This window comes from Aythya fuligula, chromosome 3 (assembly GCF_009819795.1).
Source record: "Aythya fuligula isolate bAytFul2 chromosome 3, bAytFul2.pri, whole genome shotgun sequence".
NCBI lineage: Eukaryota > Metazoa > Chordata > Aves > Anseriformes > Anatidae > Aythya > Aythya fuligula.
In genome coordinates, this window is record NC_045561.1 from 38,237,979 (window position 1) to 38,262,069 (window position 24,091).

General features: G+C 36.5%; 1 protein-coding gene across 4 annotated transcripts in view; it reads right to left on the reverse strand.

Annotated features, from left to right (window-relative positions):
• Positions 1 to 6,079: 6,079 nt before the first annotated feature.
• The window catches only part of PPM1B (protein phosphatase, Mg2+/Mn2+ dependent 1B), a 56,538-nt gene continuing 38,526 nt past the window's right edge, over positions 6,080 to 24,091 (reverse strand). For 3 of the 4 annotated variants that reach the window (XM_032183867.1, XM_032183868.1, XM_032183866.1), the window contains 3 exons: positions 18,014 to 18,125; positions 15,649 to 15,706; positions 8,091 to 9,833 (listed from right to left, as the gene is read on the reverse strand). In XM_032183867.1, coding sequence (XP_032039758.1) covers positions 9,528 to 9,833; positions 15,649 to 15,706; positions 18,014 to 18,125 — 476 coding nt within the window. In that variant the 3' untranslated portion in view covers positions 8,091 to 9,527. Of the gene's footprint in view, positions 7,946 to 8,090; positions 9,834 to 15,648; positions 15,707 to 18,013; positions 18,126 to 24,091 lie in introns of those variants that run through there. The other variant, XM_032183869.1, reaches the window with a different exon arrangement.

Here is a 24,091-nt window from a genome sequence, read left to right on the forward strand (position 1 = left end):
CAAGCTTGTCATTAAATCATCAGTACCAGAATGTGGGATGCAGGACAGCAGGGAGAGTATACGAGCCTTTTTGTCAAGGTTCAAAGACCCCAAGTGAACAAGGCACCAGCACGAGCAGGTTTACTGGGAGCAAGAGGCGTGGGGGCAGTAAAGCTGAGTAATTAACCCCTGTGTACGCACAGCTGGCTCAGAAGAACCTGTTACTTACTGACAGCCTTGATCTAACCTCATTGCCCATCGTCACAGAGGAGATCAGCAGCACAGGGTAGGGCGGCCTGGTGTGAGGAGCCCAATGACTGTGGCTGAGCGCGTCCAGAACGAAGCCGGTAAGAACAGGGCATCAAGTTCCAGTCAGTACCAGGAGGAAGAGACAGGGTGCAGCCTACACTGGCTTAAACAGACGCTGCTCTAAAAACAGTGATAAACAGAAGTAGTCTAAGCAGGTTTTTCATTTTTTTCCTCCATTACTTTTGATGCTAGTTTTTCTAAAGCAAGAAGAATTCAGTTAGGTCTTCACCCTGGTAAATACCACTCAGGATTATGAACCACGCTGCACCTCTTTGTCTTACGTGAAGCCTTGAACTTTTTTTTTTTTTTTTAATATCTAAAAACTGAGCTTTATCTGAGAACATTACATGCGAAGTACTCCTAACAACTTCAGGTTTTCAGTTGTGGAATACCCTGGCATTCAAGGATCCAGTTATCAGGGTGAAAGTTTTTTGGTGATAGGTCAAGAAAGTCTTGACTGCAACGAACAGCAGACTTCCCATTTTGAACTTAATAAATCCACTGAACTGCACAGACTTTTCAGGTGCCAGATCTCAGAGCATCCATCTGCATAAAACAGTTTCAGCTTTGATCTAGCTTATCCATACTAACAAACCAAAGAAAAATGTAATCCCACATTCAGCAAGTACTCACATAATGCTTTTAAACTTTTCTCCCCACTAGTCATTCAAATACCACTACCACATGTACCCAATCCTCCATCTCTCCTGGAGAAGGACTAAAGCAAACGCCTGCCTTTCATTATATGACAGGTGCTCTCATAGTTTTCACATATTAGTTTTGCTGTGATGTCCTGGAGTCTGTAGCACCAAGTACAACAACACACTAATCTACTCAGAACAAAAACAGTTTGTTTCTAAGATTTCAGAACTGAAGGTTCAGACATACATCTTTACATCAACAATGATGTCCAGGTTGCACATTTTCCTCCTTTTGATTAATTTTGTTTAATGCGGTTCAAGGCAGAGAGGCTAGAACCAGACTAGAACTGGCCATATTGACTAGATACGTTGAATTTCACAAACTTCCTTCTACCTATTTGGTCCTCTCACCAGAAAATAGACATACATTTCATTATGCAACACAAAAAAATCAAAAGAAAAAATAACATTATATAAAAATAATGAGGAAAAACAGGAGCTGTTTGTGTGATTTCCTTCCTTCTCAGGTAGCAGAACAGCACTCAAACTCGGCAGAGCCCCTTCTAGTGTCAATGTGCTATTATCCCTCCTTCCCATTCCACTTCCAGAAGCAGCACTTGAAATATTTTAACTACATATAAAATAGTTGTTGCAATTTTTCACACACATCTTATCTGCCTTTCTTCCATCCCCTAACAAGCTGATAGCAAAGTTAAATACAGTAACTCTAATCTCTTAAGCAACAGTACCTGAATGTTTTAAAGGTAAGGATGAGAAGGAATGAGCAGATAAATATATAACGTATTTCCCCATCCTAGAGTTTGTAACCCAGTATGGTGAAAAAGGTGCCCATGACTAAAAGTAAAGACTGAGAAATTGTGGTAAAACACCACACTTCTAACCACCATGCAGATTGTTTGCATTAGTGGAGTATTTCCCACAACTGTATCTTGCCAAATTAAATGCAGATTTCAGAGCACTGGGAAAGGTATTTCATTTCAGTTTCACTATTGTGTTCACATTCGCTGCTCCTGAAACTGAAACATTTTTATTTTAAACACATTGGCAAAACACATCTGCTTTACATACCGAGGTCAAAATCCTTATTGCACCATTAAACTTAGATGTGTTTATGAACTGAAGATGACCACTGGATAAGGGATCAAAAAAATCTGAGAGCTCCAGTTCCTCCTAAAAAGAATCAAATACTGTACATTATTTGTCCAAGACTTGAAGCAGACGTCCACACCTTTTTGCATGTGAGTAACTTGCCACGACAAAATTTATGTATTTATATACACAGAATTAATTTGATGGGGATTGTTTCTAAGCTTCCTTATAAAAAACAGGTGGAAATATTTTTTTCATTAACGTAATCACACTCTTCAATATGCATGCATTTGCTTTGAAGTTTCCAACTAACTTCTAAGAGCAGGATATTTACCAAACTACATGTTCATTAAGAAAACTGAAAATGTAGCTGAAATACAACTTCAGACCAGAGCAGTATTTTCACTGTAGTTTCTCTTAGAACACTTAAAAAAAAATAAAAATAATAATAATAATAAAAAAAACAATCTAAAATTATCATTTTTGCAAGGAATATAACACTTTCAAGTATTTCTGGTGGTATCCTTTCTAGATTAAACTCCTAGAAGTGGTGTTTTGTGGTGGTTTACCTCCTAAGAGGCAGAATGTTCTATGATTTTCTGTGCAATTTCTTTCACCGAAGCTCTGCAGCTCTTTCAAAGTGATGAAAGTAAACCTCATTTAGTCACTTTCTTACTTAACTTTGCATAGTATTTTTCTCAACAATACTTATGTTTGATAGCATCCCTTAGCTACCCGGCAGAATCCTTCAGTTACCTGAAAACGACAGAAAAATCTGTATTTAGATTTACAGACAAGACAGACTTCCAAGATCTTGATGAGGGGACCTGGGAATTTGATTGTTCCCATCTTGTTTAAAGATCAAAGGCAGGGCCCTTGCAGTACCAAACACTACTACATTGTAGCCTCGACCTTTCCCCAACTCACCTTAAATTCCAGCAGTCTGAGAAAGCAGAATCAGGGTTACAGTCCTTTCCAAAGCAGATTTGACACGATAGGTGAGAAAAATTACATCCAGCATCCCTGTTTCAGTTTGTCACCACAAGCCTTCAGAAGGCATCTACCTGTTGCTTTCTTCCTTTATTAGCAAGGACAACTACCTTCAGAGAAAGATTACCAAACCGATGGGGACTTGCTCCTCCTCTAGAGAACTACCCTCATATGTCTTGAATTCCTATCAGTCTTCAGTAAGTTTTAAAAGCAAGTACTAAGGCAGTCGTTAGTTGGTATCAACTCCCAGTCACTAATCACAGCAGAAGTAGAGCGAAGCTTTTTCTGCTGGAGCATTCCCTGTCAAGCTGCGTATGGACAAGTAAGGACAGCCAAGAACAGAAGCAGGAAGCGTGCAGCGATGCAAGCCAGGCTTTTTATCTGTGCACCCCTGCAAAGGAGAGCTTTGCGGAGGTTTTTAGAGGAAGAAAATAAGGTATTTGGGGGGAACTTCACCCTTCATGCATAAAGAGCAAAGCACAGCAGCAGTGATTAAAAGAATAACAGCGTCAGCACGAGAAGTGAGGGACAACCTGAAGCAGTGAGCTGAACGCAGGAGAGGCGCAGTCATGCTAGTGCAGAAGTTGCCTGTAGGTGACTGACAGCAAAGCAGCCGTGAGGGGAATATGAAATGGTACAAGCCAAGCACGGCTAAGTAAGACCTGTAGAGCAACAGTCCAAGTGAATAAAAGCAGGACAGATCAGACTGTCAAGCTGAGCCAAGTGTAAAAAAAAAAAAAATAAAAGATGCACAAGAGCCCAGGCAGAGTTTCAATTGCATGAGCTAGCTGCGTACTTACACAGGTAATACTGCAACTGCTCAGTGACCTGGTTACTTTTACGCAATTTTGTCAAATTGCCTTCATCTCTGGGAGCATCCCATGCAGCTGCCCACCTGCACATTGGGAGCTACCTCTCTCCAACTTAGCTTTCAATTTAGAGTTAAAAATAGCTGTAAAGACCTAAAAGCAACATGTCTGCAGGCAACAAGCCTCAAATCTAAAATTTGCTGTTTACACCAACAAAAACTGACTTAGTTGGTGGAGTAAAAAAGTGCTTAGCTCTTTTTTTTTTTTTTTTTTTGCCAGAACCTCATACCTAACATCAGGAAGCAGTGAAATTGTCTTTTTTCCTTCAGCTTTTATTTGAAATACTTCACTAGTACACTTATGCATTCATTCATGCAGGAAATTCTTTTTAGAATCAAAGCAAGCAAAAACTAGGAATATTTTAACTCAGTTCCTCATCCCTTACACCACATTAGCCCCAAATGACCCAGTATCTAACCAGTTTCACAGCTTTGTCCTATTGCAAAAATAGTCATAAGTGAAAGAGCTACATTTCTATTTAGGTAGAAAATATCCATTAATATTCAATAGTATCAGAACGTCTTCCAGAAGAAAAAAAAAGGAGTGCCTTCTAAAGCTTGGTTCTTAGCCTGCGGTGTGCTCAAAGAATTGACATCTATTTCAAATGTACATTTTTTTCCTTCTCTCTTAAAACAAAAAAACCCTCCCAAACCCACACAGCAGCATCAGTTCACATAAGCAGCATGAAAAGCACAGATGGTTTGGCCAAGTCCTGCAAAGGTTTGCGTGCAAGCTTAAAAAAACACATATGAAGATTCATTCTATTAAGAGGAGACAGTACTTAACCTTTCATTTGCATCCATTTCTTTATTCCTTATTCAATTTAATATGTTAACGACAATCAGTTAAATCCTTTATTTTGCTCAAGATCAGAGAGCAGATCTGAGAACTGACACAGACTATGTGGTCTGTGGTACAGGAGCATTCACAAAAATGAAGGGAAGAATCAAGCTGAATGTGACATGTCAGGAAGACCTGAGGTGGAAGTGACACATCCCACTCTCAGCACTCTACAGAAGTATGTTAGTTACCAGATGGCAATAAAACTATGAAAACATAATTTTAAACCAAATGTTAAAATTGACAGGTTACAGCATATAGTAAAATACAGGAACAAAATTTTATCAAACATCTCAGACTTCTCATGCTAAGAATACCAAGTGAAAACGAGTTTTTTGTGTTTGTTTGTTTTTTTTTTTTTTTTTTTTTTCTCCTCCAGGCTGCTGAAATCTCAACAGTTTTTTGATTACACTGGAAACATGATTAGAATTAGAAACCCAGTGTATGCATGAATTAAAAGCAATGCTACTTAAAAGGAACAAATAGTAGTCTTGATTTACATTTCAGTGAGCTTACAAGCTATGGTCCTTCTCTTTGAAAAACCTCTGTGCATGCTTCACTTCTATACAATAAATACTTATAGAAGTATAAACCCTCTTATTTCAGGGAGACTATCCATGCTGATGGAAAAAAACTACACGTGTAAGTGTTCACAGGACTGGAGCCCATGGAGTACAGGAACTCGTACTACAGCAGAACAAGGTTAAAATTGCAGCTCATCACAAGATCAGAAGCAGATCCAACAAACTTGTGTCATGAACTTACAGACAAAAACCTACATGTTGTTCCCATCACACCCATTCCACAATAACACTAAGTATTCGAATGCATTATGACTGTGCAATGTCAGTAACACAGAGTATTTTGTTCTTTTTTTCCTCCAGCTAAACAACTCCACTACTAAGTAAAATAAATAAAATCAGTAAAAGGTTTTAAAGTGAGGCTTATGCATTATAACTATTTCTCCCCAAAACACTGCAAACCTTTCTAGGTCTAACGTCAGATCTTTAAGGAGCCTAAAGAAATGAACTGACTAAAAAGTTAAGATTAATTTGAATATTTAAACTCCAAATTTCGTCCACAAGCTGCAAGAGGACTTATTTCAGCTGAACCTGGGATGGATTTACTGTAGGAGCTTTCCCTGTTGTTTGTACTGTTTTGTCGCCCACAGAGAAGCTCACTTTGAGACTTGTGACTTCTTGTGACAAAGAACCTCACTCCCTGTTTAACAAATATCCATCACCAGGTTACATAAGGAGGGAAACTCTAAAATCCTATCATTTTATGTACAACACCTGTATGTCCTTGATAAAAGTCCTTCTCAAGAAAATATAAAGCATATCACACTGTTTTAGCAATCCTTTATTGAAGATAACAAGTTGGTTATGTTCACTGTATTGTATGAAACATCACAATATCATACTGGGAAGGTACTATCAGTACAGGGTTGGACCAGAGCGGACAGTCTGAACAATAAACCATTTTGCATTCTTCATTCCCTATCTTTTAACAACCCCCAAAAAAACAGTAAAGGGACAAATACCTGTTAACATCATCATTTAGAACACTTTAACTTACAAGGCTAAAATCTAATGAATAAATAAAATATACTGTGGCAATAATCCTCTCTAGACCAAAAAAAATAAATCAGATACACAGTGAATCAAAATGATCGGGAAAGCTGGCCTTCGGCACCGGTATGACAGAGCATTTTTTTTTTTTTTTTTTTTTTTTTTTTTTTTTTTTTTTTTTTACAGACTCACCATGGGGATAAAGTTACAGAAAAATACCATGAATTCCATTTCACACAAAACCAGTTGATGACTGTCATTAGCTTAAAACTACACACAAGGGCATTACATCCTCGCTGAAACACAGTTTAAACAAATAGGAAAATGTTTACAAGGCATCCACAGCATGTAAATCATGTACAGATGGATACATTCATTGTTTCCCCTCCCCAATAGCTTTTACTTTAGATAAATACTTTACTCTTCCCCATTTTCAGCATTTACTGGACTCATTACATGCACAACTCAAAGAAGTCAGAAAAAAAAAGTCAAGGTTATTGCAAAAATAGAATTAAACTAAGAATCTTCAAGTACCTTACATGACAGCCACTCTGTACCATGCCCATTGCTTATAAAATGAAAGGTCATTGAACCCATGAAAATATCTCTAATATTTTCTTAATTTAAAATAGATAATTTTAAGTGTATTTATAGTAATCTCAAAGTGATAATTTGAACTTTGAAAATAATGCAAACAATTAAAAATTATACCCATATTACACAAAACTTCTGTCTGTATCTTAAGCTGAAAAAAAATCAAAAACTATAGAAAACCACATATAGAACAAAATAATCACAATTTACATTATAATAAAGGCAAATTTTCAGCATTTTTTTTTTTAAAAAAAACCTGCAGCTGTGAGAGATGTCAAAGCAAGTCACTATTAACTATAAATTCATCAGTTTGGTTTTAAAAGATTTTCTCTAACAAGAGTTTAAGGGTGTGTTGTACACATGCGTAAAATTCTTACTGGTTTTAGATGCCTAGAATCTTCATATATTATTGCCAAATACACTTATCTCCAAGCAAGCAGTAGGCAACATATCATAATTTGGACACCGCAGGGAAACCTAACGGTCTGGTAATACAGGTAAAACTGGAAAATTAAAAAAAATAATAATACACATCTGATAGCGTATTGCCCAATTGAAATCACTTCCAAGCCACAGAGCTGCAAAGCCTTCCAACTCAGTAAAGTGAAATAAGTAATGTCTCAAAGAATTACTTGTACTCTCTCGCGCTTGTGTGCTGTAATTTCAGTTAACCATAGTGTATCTTCAGAGTACAACTACAATCCCATGCACCTCAGGTACATACACTGATCTGCTGAGAGAATCACTCCTTCCTTCCTTTTTAGGGCCAGAGTTCATTACAGATGTAATCGGTATGCCTGAGGCTGGTAAAAATACTGTAGTACAGGCAATGCTAAGAGTGGCAATATCAGAAAACACAAAAATGAACAAATGATGGAAAATTCTAATATCTTTCTGCCCATTTCACAAAATGTTGGAAATCCACCAGAATTTTTCCCTTGTATTGAAGAAAACAGATTTAAAAGTTTTTTCCCCCTTTCAGAATCAAAAGCATTTTAGTAGATTTGTAAGGCTACCACGGATCTTCTAGATCTCCAGCACCCTACAGGAAGAGAAGAGGAGAAATATTACTACTCACCAATACAAACGGAAACATTTTGCTGCACTTTGGATTTAAGTGGCACAATTAATTAGAACACTAGCATAAAAACAACATTCGCTTTTTTTTTTTTTTTTTTTTTTTTACACCTGCCCACTTCCACACACAAACATGCTTTGCTCTTCAACTACACAGGAGAATTCACTTTTATGAAACATGAACCCAGTAAAGCTATTTTAACGTAAAGACTTAAGTATTACCTAAAATCATACTACATCATAGCTATCAATAGATACTACTACATCTATGGAATACAAAATACAATTCTACAGAGTACTAAAACTTAACTCTTAAGGTATTCCTGGTTCATCAGAAATTCCCACAGGCTCTTTTTCATTAAGGCAGTGAAATTTGTACCTATTTTGAACAACGATATTTTTATGCAAGTGTTACAATAAGGACTGAATACTGACACAACTATTCCAGAGTTAACTTGTTAGCAAATCAGTTACCACTGTTGTAAATTAGCACTGTGATCACCGAGCTAGCCAAATGCATGTGCATACACGTGTCATACACAAAAAGACAAGAAAACGATTTGGTAGAAGGTAAACTTAGGTAGAATAGCCAGTTTATTCATTTACATTGCTGTTGCTTAACTTGAAATGGAGAAACGTTGCTCAAACAGAGGATTAACGAGGAGTGCACCGAACTTAAAATTACTCAAATATCTGTAGAAGATACTGAACATCACGATGAGTTAATATTGGAAGCTACGAGAGAAGTTTTGATGTCAGAATAATGGCATTTCAAAATAAGTTTATTACTTGCTTAAAAGAGTCAATATGCATACAGGTGTTATTCCACAGCATGTTCTTTATTTTCATTTAAACACAAATTCTTAAAACTTGACACTAGGTACTAATTCTAAGTACATTTTCATTGCTGGATAGATGTTATGCTACAACCTGGAAAATAAGAATACAGTCATCTAGAAAATAGGTATTTATGAACAGTAGATACAAACTAAACTGGAAAAATGGTACACATTTCAAGAAGAAGTGACAAACTAAGATGTGGCAAGTTGTGTAATTTACTTGTAATATAAACTATACACAATTCAAGTACAAACATGCAGTTATGATGCAGAGGAAAAAATTGGAAGTATTCATATAATTCAATTAATTTGAACAAAAGATATCATTAAGTTGTGAATTACTTTACAACAGCAAACATACCATCAAAATTGTTATTTAAGAATTTACTTAGAAGGTGTTTTATTGGTTTTTCTTTAATTTACTTTTGTATTTGCATATTAGGTTCCTATTCTTGGTGTCAGAGGATTTTGAAAAAATCTCAAAGCAAAAGTTACCTGGTTGCTAAATAACATAAGATGCAACTACTGTAATATACCATAGCTCTTGAACTTCTAAGGAAAAAAGATACTTATGTAAACAATCTGCACAAATTATCAAAAGTGAAAACAAACAGACTTCTAGGATAGATGTGACAAATGTTGAGATATAAACAAAGGAAAATCGCCAAGTGAGGAGAAGCGTTAAATCCGCTACGTAAAACAAAGACATTATGTCTGTTTATCGCTCGTCTCATTCATCCCTGAATCTTCACTTGAGCTTTGTGTTTCAGCAAGGTGATTCCCAGATTCTGTGGGGTTTTCTGATACAGGGTCACTGGGTCCAGCATCATTATCTGAAGTAGAAGCTGCAGCTGATTCAGCAGTGCACTCTTCTCCCTGTATCTTAGCTAGCCTGTAACTAGTCAGCATCTCTTCCAGAAGGTGGCGGTAGTTCCCCCTATGATTAATTCTCATTTGCCTGAGTGCTTCCACCAATTTTCCCTGTGTTCCACTTTCCTCGGCTTCGCCAGGGTCCTTTTTTTAAGATTCAAGACCCCAAAAAAATTAGTTGTTAAACTAGGGTATTTTAGAACGACATTGAAAAAAAAAAAAACACAAACTTTTCTGACTGAGAAAACAGCAGCTTTGTTCTAATTTCAGTATAAAAACACTTATTAGCAACATACATCTTAGAACAGTATCATTCATGTTTATTTTATACAACATAAAAACACTTAATAGGTATAATTCCTTAAATTAATAATTTCTATTTATTTTGAGCCAGACAGTGTCAACATGCTACCTTCACCCAATTAACTCCTTCTTGGTTCAAATGGTCTTTTTGATAGATGTCCTCCACAATTGTCATTTTGAAATGAATGAAATTTGAACATTTACGCTTCTTTAGCCAACAGGTCAATATTTTTAATTGTGAATTTTCACACAGCTGAGAGCAACGCAGTTCTGTGAAAAGCTTACCAAAAAGAACAGGCAATTCCCTACTGCTAGTAGTTCAGTTGAAGCATCACCTCGAAACAAATGCTTCAATGTGTTTTAGAAGATGATCCATCTATATTTAAGACTGATTTCTGCATGCATTTTGCTGCCATGAGAGAAAAAAACAGGTACCTATCAGCACCAGGAGCAGTGGGGTTTAAACAACATAAGATGTTTTTGGCAGATGCATACTGCATTGAAAAATTCACAGCAACAGCCATTTAAAGTCAAATTTAGTGACCTACAGCACAGAACCTGAATAAGACGCACTGATTAAGGAATGTAGGTCTCTTCTGCAACCATGTATTTGGCTACAAGCCTTCAGTAGGAAGTCTTTTGTTGCTGTGGGGTTCTTTTGGTGCTTGTTTGTTTCCAATAGGCTTCTGTATCTATTACAGCACATTGAAATCAATACTAAATATTTTAACTTTCAAGTGCTACAGTGGTACTATTGCTTTAAAGGAATAGCATGTTTTAAATTATTAATATCTAGCAAGTTATCAAACGAGACAAATGGAACTAGATCACTTGAAGCTGGCAGATTTTGCAACAGAGGCAAAATCCAGACTGCCGCCTTCTCATGCTGACCTCATTTTATTGTTATCTAGTCCAAAAGCTCCATAAGCTACAAGTATTGTAGTTGCTCATTTCCAAGCTAATAGAAGTATTAAGACAGTATCCTGAGTTCAGGAAGATTTTGGATGATGTAATGTTGCTGGAATAGAAGTCTTAAGACCAATTAGCAAAATGTAAGTTAAAAGGAGATGATTTTATCACAAAGATGAGCATTACTGTCTATAATGAGATCCCTCTAAGCTCACTTTGTTGCTTAAGTAGAGATGTATTGCCACTGTGGTTTCCTGGTCTTAGTTTGAGATGTGACTGCCATGTACTAGCGTTTTCACATTCAGATAGATCTTTAAGAGTCCACTGATGAAAAGCAAGTTAAAAATATACTTATAATGCGTTAAGTGGGACTGTTTTAATGCCTTAGAAGCACAAATTCAGCAAAAATTCAGAGCATCCACATTTGACTAGATACAATTCCTCCGTCCCATCAATTTTACTCTGATGTTTTGACATTAGCAAACATAGGCCCACTCCACAATATTCAGATCTTTAAAGCCCTTTTGGCAGACTGAGGTGAATACTTTTGCTCCTGTGCAACTCTAAAGAGTACATGCAAGAAGCAATACACTAGCATTGCAGAGACTCCTCAACAACTCAAATGCTATTATGAACCCAAGAAAAAGTGCTGTTAGTGTTTGATATTTGAGCCTGCATCCTGCTTTCATCATGTTTGATGCTGATCCATTTCGTGCTTCCCTTGTCTCCTTCTGTGTTAGCAGACAAGAAACTCTACATATAATAGACAGTAGAAACTGCTTTTATATACATATGTGTATATATATACACATATATTGTATATGTATACATAAGTATACACACACACAAGAATTACTAGTGTATTTTCTCTATACACACTGTACAAGCTTGCATTTGTCCTTCTTCATGTTCTAATTCATCTCAGCACTAACCATAAAAACAAGAAGCTGTATTTGACATGAGCATTCACAATTCTTACACAACTTCTCCTCTGTTAGATAACTTGTACATAAAGAGCCACCATGTGTTAGAGGATACCAAATTTACAGTGTTTAAGGCTGCAAGAATTTTGTCCATTTAATTTTTTTTAAAAGTTATCTGCCACAGCCCTTAGGGACACATGATCTGATTCAGCAAATGCCAGAATACAGTATTAGTAAAAGCAGGAGAGAAACATAGCCTGTATCAAACAAGATACTCAAATACAAAGGTGGCTTTAAACAAATGCCACTGAAACTTGTAGCATAGTCACTGTAACTTTAACACTGTTCCTCATTTTTAAGGTTACACATACATCCAAGAGGCCTAACTGAACTAGTCTTAGGAGCACAAAAAGCACCAGAAACAGAGTCCTTAGAAAAAGTGTAATACTTTTAACAAAAAGTGTACTTCACACTTAAATTAGACTGCCTACTGAGTCAGGTATCACTCTAACATTTCAGCAGTAACAATTATTTAGCTACTAAGTTCTTTTAAATTCCATTCATAGATCTGAAAGCAGCAAGCCCCAGTATGTACCAGATTTCTGTGATTTCACACACACTTGCGAGACAACAAGTGAGAGAACTTGTGAGAGTACAAGTTACTACAGACGTATCAGAAGCCTCTCAGCCACTAGCAAAGGTGCAGTTTCCGAGCCCAATGCAATGTTCTCTACAGCTCCAGATTTGTCCAATACTTGTACTGCAGTGAGATGTCAAAAAAAAAACACAACAAAACACTACAACTTGTAATGACTGCTGAAGCTACACTAGCAATCCCTCAATACTGCTATAATGAAGTCTCTTTTACTCCCCACAGATTCTCACTCTACACAGTATCTACCTACTCAGGCCACTTGTTAAAGATTCTCAGACTACAAATGTAACAGAACAGACACGTGAACAACTCAAGTTACTCCACAAATCACAAGCTCCAATGACAAAAAAAAAAAATGTAAGCCAGGCACAACACTGACAGATATATGTGTAGTGCCAAGAAAATACTAACCTAACCTAGAAAAGATACCATCTTGGTTTTCATTTGTATACTAAGAACTTATTTGACAAGCTATTATGATCCAGTTCACAGTAACTCTCAGGAACTAGCTTAAGTTGTTCAACACTAGAAAGTAAACTCTAAGAGGAAAGACATATCTTCAATTCCATAAGCTTCTTTCTTGCTTTTCAATTTTTACTCACATGCATTAATATTTTAACAACTACTTTATTTTCTTCCCCCCATGGTAAAAAAAATAATAAAATGCTTCTGCCTTTATATAAAATCACCAGATTAAGATGACTGCCACAGGCAGATTTTCAAGTTAGTAACTGCAGTATTATGCCTTCCACCCACGCTGTAACAAACACATGTATGCTGTTAAATACACATGGGGAAAGATTCTCAAGTTCACGTCAGTGCACCTTCATGCTCTGCAGACTCAGAATCTGTCTCCACTGTGTAATTTTCAGTATGAAGATGCACTCTTGCTTCATACTAGTTTAGAACAGAAGCATTATAACTTCGATTACAGTTTTGCTGGAAATGTCATCACTGGGATGTACAGTATGTTTCCTTCCTACCTTCGCTTCCTGTTTAAATGCGAGATGTGTAGCAACGTTATCACAATGTGTAGACATTGCATAACTGAACAGCTTCCTTCCCTTTCTGCCCCTCCTGTACACTTAAACATCCAGTTGAAAGGACTGTGAGATCACTACATATATACCTAGAACCAAGGACTGAAATAAGACAAGCAGGGCAGTCATGCTTTGGTCACTTCAGATGAAGCCCACAAGATTCATCCTGCTCTCACGAACAAAAAAATAAACAATTCCTGCTCACTGGGAAAGCACAAACAGGAATTGCATCCTTCACCCAGTGGCAGCAGCCTCCTCTCAAACTGCTCTAGCTCAGAATCACTTAGGATAGGAAGAAAAAAAGGTACTGACTGGAAAGCAGTAGCTATAATTTGATCCAATGTATCTAAAACACATCGTTCAAATCACTGTTGAGATTTGCACTAAACAGCAACAGATGATACAGTTTACAAAATAAATCGGAGTGTACTCGCATTTCTTACTGAAGAAACCAAACTAAAAAGACTCCAAAAAAATACACAGTGATTCTAACGGTAATAAAGTCCAAAGCTATATTGCTTTCTGAGTATTCACTTAGCATATTTAATGCCGTTACCCTATTTTATTATTAAATTATAACAGATGATGTAGAAAATTTTTCCTGGAAGGAGCCAACATACAAAAAGGATGCCATTCTCTGTATTAGGGCTTTAGGCAAAATTGCATAGCTATTGAGAACTAAATCTGGACTTTGAAAGCATGCATCACAAGTGACATTTCCAGACAGCTATCATTAGACACAAAAAAAAATACAAAACATGCTATAATCTTCAACTAAACCTTCCCCCAAGAAGGAACAAGGTTATGGCTAAATATTAAGAGCAAGAGCAGAGTTGCCTGAAGTACTAAAGAAGTTGAAAACAAGTACATTTTGCAGCTATCTTAAGATAACAAGGTGAACAGTATAACCACTAACTTGTTTTGGGAGTACAGGTGCACAGTTTAGTGCATGTTAAATGAAAAAATAAAGTTCTATCACATTTGAAAAACAAAAAAGGAGCGAATCCTACATGATAAAGTAAATTAGAGATTTCTTCTCTATTCGTACTTAAAATAGCGTCCCCTTGCATCCGCAAAAGTTTTCTGACTTAAGAGGGAAGCCAAAAATAGGTAACCAAAAGGAAACACATTGGGAAAAAAACACAAGATAACTGTGGTAAGACTGGGTGCTCTAAGATAGTGAATATGCCATTAATCGTTTCAAAATATTTAAAAATAATCCCCCCAGCACACCACTGACTATAAAGACTATGTGACTGAGAACCTCATGGTCATCTCAGGAAAAAAAAATAAAAATCTGATGATGAAGGATTTACTAGAGGATGAACAGTATCTTCACAGATTAGTTCAGCGTATGTATCAACAGTGATATTATTCAATCCTTTACAATATACTATTCTAGTTATTCAATCAGTTTTCCAAACTATTTTTTTTCCCCATGAAGTTTAGCTACTACTGATATGAATACCAATTACTCTTTATACCACTATTACGAATAGCCCAAAATCAGGTGTGAAGTTATAGTAAACCACATTGAAACATAAATATTTAAAACAACTTACTAGGAACAGGGCAGATGAATGAAGTCTTTTTAGAAATGGGAACAGAAGTGAACTGAAAGCAATTTACACTGTCCCCAGACCACTGCACATGGGATATTTAAAGATAACATACACTTTAAAATATGAGTCTCAGTATCTTTTATATTCAGTGTTCCAAGGTCTTCTACACTTACAGAAAGAAGACAGTAATAAGTGTTTGCCCTCTCTTTTACTAGATTTCTGGAATGTCTAGTAAGGAATATGAAAACCATGACTTTTGATTATAGTAAACTATCATTTAAAAAATATATATATGTTGTTGCTTTACAGATTTGACTGAAAAAGCAGTAGTCAAAAGTTTAAAAAGACTTTTAGAACTGGGTGCCAGAGTTAGATTTCTGTCTTTGAGCATGAAGTTCTTTCATATCAGATCCATCCAAAACAAGGTCAACATACACTGTGTGCTCCAATACATACTTTGTGTTTGTAATACTTTATTGGCAGTGATGTACAATTTTGCTCATGTGTATGACACTACCTGGATGTTCTCATTAACAAAGATGTGTAGCAATCAAAATGGAAACTTACCCCCTCATTCTCTCTGTGTGGATTCAGTCTACTGTACACAGCTTCAATAATATTACGCCTAAAAAGAGAAGTTGCAAAAAAAAATATGAGCATAACAATAAGGGATTTCAAAAACTTTGAGAACTTAAAGAGGTTTGAACGCAATAATAAATGATTTCAGAACATTTATATGCTTGGTCTTCAACCTGTCTCTTAAGATGAAGCCCACTCTTGGTGTCTTCAAACATTTTCAATACAATGTTTAGGGATTTAACTCTATGTCAGAATTTGTGAAGAGCTAGTAAGGTAAAGCATTCTCTTATCTTACCCTCCCCATGTTTTTTCCCTTTACACCTTGGGAAATTCCAGCTGCACAGTCAGATTTTGCCAAGAGTAATACTTAAAATTGTATTTTGCTTATTGCTACAGAACTCCTGAAGTTAGTTGGTTTTCTTATTTCTGGGTGTGGAACTTAAAGACAGTTGTGTTTGTTTTTTTCTCCTTACTTTTAAGACTTATCCATGGGCTACTACTTGCCTAAGAATTTCTGAAGTGTCGTGTCCAGTGCCTACAGCTTCTGAGGTTTGCCATTTAGTGTCTGTTCACACTGCAGATACTGCAACTTCAACACCATATGGTGCTTCCATAAAAAAATCCAGCTAAGGCCTTCACAGGCAGGCAAGATAAGCACAGAAAGCCAAAAACAGTAGTAGTAATGGGGAAAGCATTTTATATACTCTCTTGTTTTCACATTCTTCCCTAGGCATCTACTTTCAGCTATCCTGGGGACAGTACTCAGAATTAAAATGATACTTGGTTTGATCCAGTATGACGAGCTCTTACGTTCATATCATGAAAGCCAAAACAGAAGAGATATATTTCTGAATGGAATGTGCAAGTATGTGGATTTCTGAGGCAAAGAAACAGACTGGCTCATAGCTTGTGTCCAACATCACAATAGATTTTTCAGCATTTAAAGCAGTACCAACTAAAATATTCAGAACTATGGGAGAGTTTCTGGACCAATGAATTCAAGGGACTGAATCAGACCTCATGATGACAAGCCTAAAATAGCCAAAGGACACTGTGCTTTCCATCCTGTGCTCAGATGCAGGATATGCTGATAATAAATTAGCCATTTACCTAGACACATCATTTCAAGGCAAGCAGAAGGCATGCACAACAGATGCACTGACCACTTGATGCCTCAAGGTGTATTGTGCTTGTTCACAGACAAGGGGTTTGGGCTGCCTCCAGATGAGCACCAGTAAAGCAGCCTCATTAGATGAAGTGTCCCAAGTAAAGCATCGTGGTTTTTTTTCTTTTTGACTTAGGTACATTTGGATGAAACTCCTTCTCTGCAAGACATGATCTATAACTTACCATCAGTGAGGGAATCTCCAAACTTAAATAGGCATGACTACCAAAATGCCCTCAAAATAGAAGACGGAACATATGTTAGGCAAAGTCAATCAGATCCTACAAGCGCAAGAAGGATTTGACAAGATCTCAAAAATACCTCAAATGTACATCTAGCTGAATAGGGGTTGGAGTATTTCTCGTAACAGAACTAGACCTGAACAAAGAAAACCTTGACTGCTGAAGAATCTAGGCATTACTCCTGCCAACACTTAGATCCAAAGAGAAGTTGGTTCCAAAGAGAAGATGCAGTTTTTGACTATCTACCCTAAATTTTATAGCTCTTACAGCTTCTAAAGTGATACTATTTGTTAAAATAGAAAGTCTTATTTTCTTTTCTACAAACAAGCAATGTCTGTATCCAGTCACCTTTGATATGAAATAACTGAAACCCTTGTTGCTCTGGACAAGCTGAGTAACTTAGTGATGTTCACAACTTGAAAGGCAATTAAAATATCCATTGCGCAGCCTCTGTTGGGAGCGAGCCACACAAAGAACGAGCCACTTCTGGCTTCTACAGAAACAAGGTGTTTGAGGGAAGCATACAATGCCCCCAAGAAGTAGAGCACAGACACTAGGTGGTAGAGGGAGCATGACATCAAAAGTTCTCTTAACTAATACTTTGATATTCTAGTTACATTATTGATATTCTTAACAAACTGAAGTAATAAATAGCTAAGAGTAAATACATATTGTGCATATTTGTGTCTATGTATATTTTTAACAGCTCCATGGAAATAAACTAATGCGTTACGTACCAGAATACGGTTTTTCCTTTTACCCTTCAGGAATGGGATCAGTAACACAAATGTTTATGTAGAGCAAAACATAAACTAGCCTCAGATATAGCAAACAACTTCTATTGACTTGAGTATAGTTGTTACACTGAGAAAGATTTAGAACATTTTATTAAAAGCATTTGTTGCAATAAACTAAGTAGTTAAAGAAATTCTAGTAGTGTACTCACTTGCCAGCTAAACCACCTCCTGGTGGTAAATTAGGGATATTCTCCGCAGATAAAATACGAATAACATGCGCAAGATCAGGCATTCCTTCTTCACCTGATTTTTCCATAATTTCTATTGTAAAAACAGAAGTATTTAGATTACTGAATTTACATGACTCATTTCTTAAAACAGTAAGGTTCAAGACACCATCACTTAAACAAATATTATAAAAAAAAGTTGAATGTAAACGGGACTTCTAAAAAATGTTTTAAGTAAGCTATATTTGCACAGTGCACAGAGCTATTCAAATCCCTATTCTGCCTTTGCATTATGCTTCTGGCCATTCTCTCTCTGAGAAACTCTTAAATAGACTGAACTACTGGTTGAAACATCCTGGGGACAGCAGCCTGTTCTCTTCCACAAAGGTGACAGCTAGGAGCCTGCTTCAATTACCTTCCCATTGCATTGCAACACACACTCAAAAATTATTTGCCAAAAAGCCAACACTTCCCAGGAATTCAGTCTTACTTCATTGTGAATAACACCCTGTACTCGCAAAGTCCTGAATCTCTGGTGCGTAAGCACCAAGACCATCAAGCAAAAAGAAGATGACAAATAAAATGGCCCAGTGGCCAAAACAGAATACAGGAGTGATGCAACATGTAACTGATGATGTGGTGTTCCCTTTTCAAAGCAGACATATCTCACTAGTCCAGTGCTAGGACGTTTTTCTGCCTTGGGAAAGAAATACCTAAAGTATGAAGTCAATCTTCATATGTTCTTACTCATCAAAGCTGCTGTAAGACTAACTTGCAATAGATGCATACGTATATTCACATATGCATAATGCTACAACCTTCCAGACATCAGCCTCAAGTCATTTAATTACAGTCATGGCAGAAAAAGATTCACTTAATTTATCTACAGTAGTAATGGTATGAATGTGTCCCATACTTAAGTCAAAAAAAGTTAAAATTCTCCTGAAAATCAACTAAAATAAGGAATATAGTGCCATTTCATGTGGAGACTGACTCAAATATTATGCAAAAAAAAGCTTCAGAATTCTTTCTTTCCAACTCCCCTGTTGTGTACCTTAAACAAAACCTCATGTAGATCAGTCTGTATCATGGCTACAATCCTAAATTAAAAAAAAATAAAAATAAAAAAATCACATTCACATTAAGTTTCTTACAATCAATTATTTTCCACTTTGGATGCCTGATTTGGAGCCTACAATTAAAGTGAGTTGAAGCTGCAACTTCAGTTTCTGAAGTTAGTAAAAGAGCACATAACCTACTTGAAACACTGCACCCTAGGTTTCCTGGTACTTAAATCTCTCTTGATGTCTGTTATATACCCATAAAACAGGAGATATGCAGACTTCTCTAAAGACTACTGGAAACAAAAATGTGTTTAAGGCACTTGCTCACTCTGTATCAAGGAGATCTGTAGCAAAGCCCCCAAAAGGCAATTCTACTTTCACAAGTTATACTACCCAGTAAGAAATAAGGCATTATGCTTCTAAACTGCAATTTTAAGTCAGCACCACAAAAATCTTTGCAATGAATGAGTGGGGTATATTACTAAAAGTGGTTAAACATTCTTCTAAGAAACTTTATATTATATATATAACTTTCGTACACCTATTAAGGATGAATCATGGCTAGTAAAGGAAATGACAGCTAAGTCTGTGCGCTTGTGTCATCTTCAGGCTTTGATCACTTCTTCCATGCACATTCACACACACAAAGCACAAGTCCTCTCACAGATCTTGTCCTTTTGTGCAGTTCTGCCTAGCTAGACGTAGATGCTATCACTATAATATAAATGGTGCTGAGTCACGTCAGATCGGAAACATGTCTCGTATATACTGCCTTTTATACCAACAGCATGTCTGGTTCTCTACAGACTAAAAGTAACAAATATCAAAAATCACTAAGAACTAAGGCTACAGAAGTAAGCAATTGATAAATTTTAACCGAAGCATGAGATTTTTCCATCTTCTTAAAAGCAAATTAAAGCAGTCAGAACTCAGGATTGTTGTATGTTTCTTGGTACTGCAATCTTCTGCTTTATGCTGTATAACCCTTGGGAGCTCTGAACCAAGAGCACCTTCTCCCCATTTTCAGAGGGTGCTCATTAGGAATTCTGGTGAAACTGGCTGTCTCCTTTTTCTCTTGGTTATTAGGATGAGTAATTTCACCAAAACATTTTCCCACCCCTTTCAAAAAAAAACCAACACACAACAAAAAAATAACAAACCACAACTGAATCAGCTCCTTAGTAAAAAATAAATAAATAAATAAATAAATCCAAGAACAAAGCAAATGACCTCTTCTCACTACACATTAGTTAACACATACATACAGCCGATTTGTTTGACAAAGATCATTAGAAAAAACAACCAAATGTTTTCAAAGCCTGATATACACATTTACAAGGTTTTCACTTTCTCAAGGATATTTAAAAAAATAATTGCAGGGTTATTTTTAACTGAACATGCAAAACATGACTGCAGAAACTTTTCTACCTCTATTGCTAATATAATTTAGACACTTGAAGAATCACTTCCTGATGTTATCATATATGCAAATCCATGGAAGTCCACTACAAAACAAGTCTACTACTTAACTCCTAAAATAATTTTAACCAAAAGTTCATTTGACTAAGAGATAAGCATTTTGAAAATCCCAACCAAAATTTATTCCAGTTTTATATCAATGCAGATGCTTCCTTAAGTTTAAGTCCCCTACCAGACAGCGTTACAACTTCTTACACTACAGCATCTCCTCTGATTTCTAGTGGTAAGATTAGGACATGGAAAAGAATCCACTTTTCTCTATCAGGTCCAACTCCAATGCCTCAAAACAGCTTTATATAAAGTACATATTCTACATACATAAAATGCACTATTCAACTTACTGTACTAATTAAGCATTCAACTATTAGAACTACCTAAATCTATACTGAAGTGCCCCTATTTATGATGTGAGGTGTTGGTTGTTGTTTTTCTTATTTTTCTTTTTGAATTTCCACATCTGACACACTCAGAAGTCAGAGCACTGACTTGTGTCTAGTTTTCTCTTCCTGTAAGCAATCGGTGGGTCTCAAAAAACAAATGACAAACCAGATGAAAACAAAAGCAGCACTTGAAAGCAACAGTACAAAAAAAGACTGACCTAGCATAACTTTACTATCCAGCACATTTGCATTACTTTGGAAATTGACCAATTAAGTAACTCAAAACAGTCACTGTCATAAGTAACTTAGTCACAAGCCACCAAGCACTGCCTCATAGGTATTGCAGAAATACTCTTGAATTTACAGCTCTGGAATGCAGTTACACACAGGCCATCGACATCAAGATCCAAGCTACCAAAATGTTTTAGTATATAGCTTTGAGAAATCTAACGGCAGAACTCTCTCTTGCTCGTTTCTTTATTTTCTGTTAACTCTGCGAAAATCTGACAGAACTACTAGCTTATTGTATGAATGCACAGAATCTTGGCATTCTACTTAGGAACGCATAAAAATGATTGAAAAATAACACATGCAAGTGTTAAACTGCTTTTGAGCACGGATATTAAAACAAGCAAAAACAACAAAAGCATGCCTCAAACAATGCCTTTTTCTCCAAGCCAAACTTTAAAATGCCTAAACAGAGCAGTGAAAAACTGGTTGTCTTAGAGGTTTGCTGGGATAGTCCCAGTCAGCTTTAAATCCAAGGTTCACAAGAGAACAGAAACACCCCATGTGGAACAGTGTGCATTCATGAAAAACAATTACCATTGATCAAACTCAAAAATGACATTCCTACCTTGCATTTTTTTCCCTATTACTCATACTTTGGACCCTTCTTTCTTACCCCCCCCCCCCCTTTTTTTTTTTAAATGAAAGGCATTTCTTCTCACTATGTAAACCTGCAAGGTAAGACTATCTTTTTACTTTTAAGAATCCAACCCCTTTCTAAATGATTCTCTCCAGTTGTTTGAAACATTTTGTTCAAGTTTCTCTGTATCTGAAATAGTACTCCAGGCACAAATGTCATGTAGAAACTGCAGTCCAGTAACTTCCTTTCTATTAGGATACTGTGTCAAGATGTCAATTTTAAAGAATTAATGAAGTATGAAAAAAAATTGTTGGAGAGAAGACAGTGGCAACTACTTCAAATTATTCAGAGTTGTTTCCTTTCTTTTCTGTGGTTCCTGATAGAATTTCCTCAAATATGCTAACACTCATTCCTTGCTAAATACTTGACATTTAAAGGTCTTGCGCTCTGGCCAATTCACTGAACACAAAATGACACAGGGAACTCATGTAGGAAAAATCAAGAATAGCTGAAGCAACAGAAACTCAGTCTTTGAAGCAACTTGTATCTGTTGAGATCTTCAACTTAGCAATCATTTCAAGTTACGCTTGGGATGGCTCCGCATCAGTGCAGGTTGCAAACTCTCCACTTCTTTTTGCTGTGTGTAATGTGTTAAATATGATGAAATAGGTTAAATATTTTTGCTCAGAAGTTATCTTGATAGAACAGTAACTCAGTTATGCTACAACAGTAGCATTGTTACTAGTAAATAGTGCTTCCTACCTCATTTTCAGTTCATTTCAATCCAGTCAATCTGACTATGAAGTATTTGACAGCTTTTCTATTAATGCTTTTAACATTCACAAAAGCAATAAAGTAACACTGTAGTTCTATTTATTTTCCACCTGTTTGCAAATTGAGAGAGAAGCCCCCGAGAAGCTAGGCATACTAATTCCTAGCCACCATGTGTACACCTACCTAACTGCTGACAGTGAAGGTAACTGCTCCTGGCTCTCCCCCAGAGCCTATTAACAGCTCATGTCCTCCCCTCAGACATAGGAAGATAATAGTTATTTATCTTAACTAGTCATCTAGGAAGCCCAGGATGCAAGCCAAGTTCTGCGAAATGTGCCGAGAGCTCGCATGTGAAGTGACCATTAGCTCTCCCTAACCTCAGCAGAAAGGCCAAGTATGCAAGCCATGTCAGTTTAGATCCCATTTAAACAAGATGGGCAGCGGGGGAAGATGCCACATCGTACACACCACCAGCACATGCAGAGATAACTGTGTCATGGTCTGAAGGCCTTCATAGAGGGTGTTTTTTTTTTTTTTTTTTTTTAAAAGATGAAGTCGATGTAACTTACGTAACAGACCTGTCTAGATCACTGGGACACAAACAGGGAAAAAAAAATAAATTTAAGTACCTCATGCAGTTACAAAAGACTAATAAAAACACATCTAAACAAAGAAAATTAGTGCAGCCATTTCACATAGATGAAAAAAAATAAAAGTATCTCCAGAAAATGTCATTTACAGCATTAAGTTAGTATCAAAAACCCTCTAACTTAAGTGGCAAAGATGACAGTTGTCCACAGCAATTCGGTTGCAGTGGCAGGACGGACATTTAACTCATCTGTTGCATTTTATATTGAATTTGTGTTAAGAAAAGTTAAGAATGGTTAGCTGTAGGTGTTTTTTTTTTTTCCCTTTTTGTTTGTTCTAATACATACACTCAGAAGTTTCCTGATCTCCTCAGATCTACAGTGCAGGCTTACTTCCCATTCATACTTAGTCCCTACTTACTTGGATATGAACTACTTTCTAATAAAAGCAGGTCCAATCCTTTAACATCCATTACAGCACACTGAAAAGCCAGTGGAACTCTTACATCTTCAAATAAAAGCAACAGGAAAAACAGAAGCGGAATCCACCTCCCATGTGACAGTGCTGAAGTCCTATATTAGTAATTCTCAAATAGTTTTAAGGAAAATTAGTATTTTCCTCTATAGTTTAAAGATACCATCAGGATCCACATTGAGAAAATTTAACAAAGAATGCTCAAGCTCAGGCAGTTGGCGTTCAGAGCTGTGGTTCATGTCATAGAGACCTTGCTGCAGTCTCAAGACTGCAGGTGGGAACCAGCAGGAAGTCATCTAACTCCCAGACACCTTGGCATTTAAATTTACAATTACTTCCACAGAACACTACTGAACAGTCCTGTAGGTGCCAATGTTGCATTTTTCTACATGAAAAGAGTACTATCAGGAAAGAAAAAAAAAAAAAAAGAGTA